Source organism: Lynx canadensis, chromosome A3, assembly GCF_007474595.2.
Source record: "Lynx canadensis isolate LIC74 chromosome A3, mLynCan4.pri.v2, whole genome shotgun sequence".
NCBI lineage: Eukaryota > Metazoa > Chordata > Mammalia > Carnivora > Felidae > Lynx > Lynx canadensis.
In genome coordinates this window covers 27089621-27093955 of record NC_044305.1, presented here as the reverse complement: position 1 = coordinate 27093955, position 4335 = coordinate 27089621, and the positions used below count along the sequence as shown (strand labels likewise).

The following is a 4335-nucleotide window of genomic DNA, read 5'->3' as shown; positions in this document are numbered from 1 at the left end:
AGAGAGACAGAGCATGAACAGGGGAGGGGCAGAGAGAGAGGGAGACACAGAATCGGAAACAGGCTCCAGGCTCTGAGCCATCAGCCCAGAGCCTGACGCGGGGCTTGAACTCACAGACTGCGAGATCGTGACCTGGCTGAAGTCGGACGCTTAACCGACTGCGCCACCCTGGCGCCCCGCATATGGGCCTTTTCTAAAAAACCTATGAAAAAAGAAAATAATGACGATTTTTTTTTTTGTCCTGTTACCTCAAGAAAGGCGCATCAGATGAGAACCATAAATCCTTGTTACAGAGGCCTAATCTGGGCTATCCGTGAGCCAAGTTCAGTGCTCACTTTCTCCCGGGCGTGCAAACTAAAATTCCGTTCCTCTCTAGCTCTGTTTTCTCTGTGAGGTTTCCGTGAGAACGATAACATTATGTAAACAGTATGTGATTGAACGGTATTTATTGAATGACTAATGACTGAGGAAACAGTCCTATGTTTCATTTTACAGCCAGCAAAGATGGAGAGGAACCTGGTGTTTTAAGGGAAAGACTCCTCTGCTCATCTGCTTCCTCCGGCTCCAGTCATGGTGTTGAGAGTGTCTATGGTGGTGGTGCTGGTGGTGAGGAGTCAGTGGCCGAATCTCTGCTTTCTGTGGTGTCGTTCTTGGCAGAAATTGCAGTGTATGTGATCTTGCATGAGGTCGTAGGGTTGGTGATGGCTGAGTTTACAGTGGTGGCATTTGGGATGAGGAGGGGGTGGACGTTGGCAAAAGGGCTGATGCTTTTGGTTCTGGGGAGAAGAGATAAAATTTGGTATTTTGTTTGTATCAAAGCATCAGAATTCTTGGTAACTTGTAGGTGTTCCTGGGAGTTCCCTTCAAGTGTGTGGGACATTTCATTTTGCATGTAGTTTTTTATCATTTGAACCACTTTCTGTCCAATGCAACATTTTCTCTTCTTGCATTTCTGTATCTCCGTTTCACCCACGGCACAGTAGTCTTTGCATCTCCCAAAACCCATTAAACATCTTCTCAAGCCAAAGTACTCTGTACAAAGAAAAGAAGAAACCATTGAGCTAAGGTTAATAGCTAGATATGATATTAAGACTGTTGGAGGGAGAGGAATAGAGTAAGAGGTTGTTTATTAAGTTTAAGTTTTTAAAAAAATGTTTTATTTTATTATTTTTGGGAGAGAGAGATAGACTGTGAGCAAGGGAGGGACAGAGAGAGAGGGAGACACAGAATCCAAAGCAGGCTCCAGACTCCGACCTGTCAGCACAGAACCCCAACGCAGGGCTTGGACTCATGCACCATAAGATCATGACCTGAGCCGAAGTCGGCCACTTAACCAACTGAGCTACCCAGGTACCCCTATTAATGCTAAGTTTTAAATGCAGTGTTAGGGATGTTGATGAAAGTACCTGGCAAGCTAAGAAAGTCTCTGTACACCCCCGAAATCCAAAAATCTAGGGCACATAGAGGAAGGGAAAAAAGGGAAACACAACTTTTGCTTTAGCATACTATTTTATTTATTTATTTATTTATTTATTTATTTATTTATTTATTTATAATTTATTTTTTAAAGTTTATGTATTTCAGAGAGAGAGCATGAGCAGGGGAGGGACAGAGAGGGAGGGAGAGAGAATCCCAATCAGGCTCCTCGCTGTCAGCACAGAGTCCCCTGTGGGGCTTGAACCCACCAACCATGAGATCATGACCTGAGCTGAAACCAAGCGTCAGACGTTTAACCGACTGAACCACCCAGGCACTGCCAGGATATGATGTTAGACCCCCCACTCAGTATCTTAGACACTTACAGGGCATCACTGTCTCTCCTCCTGATCCTAGGAAATACCTACAAGAGCAAAATCTGTCATAAAGCTAATCCAAGAAAGAATTTCAAAAGACAGCAATAGGACTTTCAGGAGAGCTGACCTCTTGCCAAACCCAGTGGTCCATGACTTCACTCTCCTTGACTCTTGCTTGACCTGTGGTTCCTCGGGCGTAGTGTTCATCATTTTCAGCCTCTCTGGACATTCTGTCCCTCAGATAATGTCCCTTATTCCTAATCATAGCCATAGTCTCATCTCTACCAAGGTAACTCCCACATGGTTATCTATAGCCCTACATTCTCTGCTTTGTTTAGAATCTCATCTTCACCTGATTTTTTTTTTTTTCGTCCCAATGTCTTCACCTTTTTTTCTGACTCAGGAAAGTTCTCCCTTGCTCTATAATCTTACCAATTCAACTGATTTTCCATAAATAGTAAGAGGCTTATGTAGCACCTAATGTTCACATACATTTCAACACCCTTTCTCTCCAGAGACAAAACAGTAAACTTCGTATATTTCAAGCAGCTGCATGGGTTAACCTGCTATACTCATGTGGAATCTGAGGCTCAAAGTGGCTAAATGACTTTACCCAAGACAACACGGCCATACCTGCTTATGTTACTTCTCTTAAGGTCCCAAGGTAAAAACATTAGAAATATCTTGACTCTTTCACTTTCCCTTCCCTGACCCATTGCCAGTTGTTCTAAATATCTGGGTGATTCTTGTATTCTGAAACAAGTCTTAACGCTTCTCTTTTCTTTCGAAAAAACAACACTCAGTCCTCTGGTTTAGCATTTTGCCACAATGCTTTCCTAGATGCCCTGATGAGTGATTTGGCAGTTTCCGAGAAGACAAAGCCTGAGAAAAGGGATGAAACTTTACGAAGCTGAAAAAGTTGAGATGGAGAACAGAGACCTTTTTACTGGATCCTTAGAGGAGACGTTTTGAGCACAAGGGAAGGGACTTCGTATTACACCAGAGTATAAACTGATATGAACATTTGCTTCAAAAGATGGTTTAAATTAGAAATAGAGCAAAAATGAGGTAGACTTGGCTGAGTCCCAGATGACAGCCATGTAGAGGGCAGGAAGGCAGCCTTTATATGTTGGATAGTTTCTGAGCACACACAGAAAACAGCCTGCTTTCCTGTAGCTCTGCGTATATCCCTATCAGCAGAGTCTAGGACTGGGGCCTACGGGGACGTATGGGGGACCGTGCACGACTGAGGCAGCAGGCAAACTCTTCAGCCATCTGGTTTGGGCATCTCATCTGTCAGCATTACTTGGGTTCCCATTGTCATGGACAGCCAAATCCCTGCTTCCTCACACCGACCCCTTTTAATCCCGTGACTCCACATTACCTGTGTTCACCTGGTACTGTAGCATGAGGCTGGCAAAGATAGGAAAAAGGAGCTTCATGGCTGGGTGCCAGAGAGGAAGCCTTCGATCTGGGCTGGAGTTCTTGGGCTCCAGCCTTTATTGGCCTCTTCATGGCCTGAGGCCGTGAGCAGTGAAGTGCAGCCACGGCTCACAGCAGTTGTATTTTCACTGATTCTGTCTGAGAACAGCTTTCCTGAACGCTTCTGTGCAACATACTTCTGCTCTTGATCCTGCGGGAAACATAAGACATATAAGATATGAGTACTTGGCATCTCCACCGGTTAGCATGAGCACTGGATTACCGTGATAATTCAGTGTATGTATGTTGAATGAGTTTGTTGGAGGCAGCTCTTGGCATAACTTAAAAAGAAATTGTTTATTTATTTATCTATTTTGAGAGAGAATGAGAACGAGCTAGCAGGGGAGGGGCAGAGACAGAGAGGGAGAGAATCCCAAGCAGGCTTTGTGCTGTCAGCACAGATCCTGATGTGGGGCTCAATCTCACCAACCATGAGGCCATGACCTGAGCCGAGATCAAGAGTCAGTTGCTTAACCAACTGAGCCACCCAGGCGCCCCTTGGCATAACTTGAACTTTTTTATTGAGATATAATTGACATATAACATATTTGTTTCAAGTGTTCAACGTAATGATTTGATATTTGTGTATATTGTGAAATGATTATGACAGTAAGCCTAGTTAACATCCATCACCGCACTTTTAAGATTTCCTGTCTTGCAACTTTCAAATATACAATATAATATTATTAACTGTAGTCACCATGTGGTACATTATATCCCTGGGACTTACTAATTTTCTAACTGGACATTTGTATCATTTGATGATCTTTACCCATTTTGCCCCCCTTCACTCCCCCCACCCTAGGCAACCACCAGTCTGTTCTTTGTATCTATGAGTTCATTTATTTTTAGACGCTGCATATAAGTGAGATCATATGGTATTTGTCTTTCTCTGTCTTGACCTAATTCACTTAGCATAATGCCCTCAAGGTCCATCCGTGTTGTTGCAAATGGCAGTATTTCCTTTCTTATGGCCCATTTTATATATACTACATTTTCTTTATCCATTCATTCATCAGTGGACACTAAAGGTTGCTTTGATGTTTTGCTTTTGTAAATA

The 4335-nt window shown here is 43.3% G+C and overlaps 1 protein-coding gene across 1 annotated transcript; it reads right to left on the bottom strand.

Moving 5' to 3' along the window:
• Positions 1-586: 586 nt before the first annotated feature.
• Positions 587-3235, bottom strand: DEFB129 (defensin beta 129). The gene is made up of 2 exons (XM_030308994.1): positions 3178-3235; positions 587-1032 (listed from the first exon to the last, which is right to left on the bottom strand). Exons 1-2 carry the CDS (start codon positions 3233-3235, stop codon positions 587-589), a joined length of 504 nt encoding a protein of 167 aa, XP_030164854.1.
• Positions 3236-4335: the final 1100 nt, after the last annotated feature.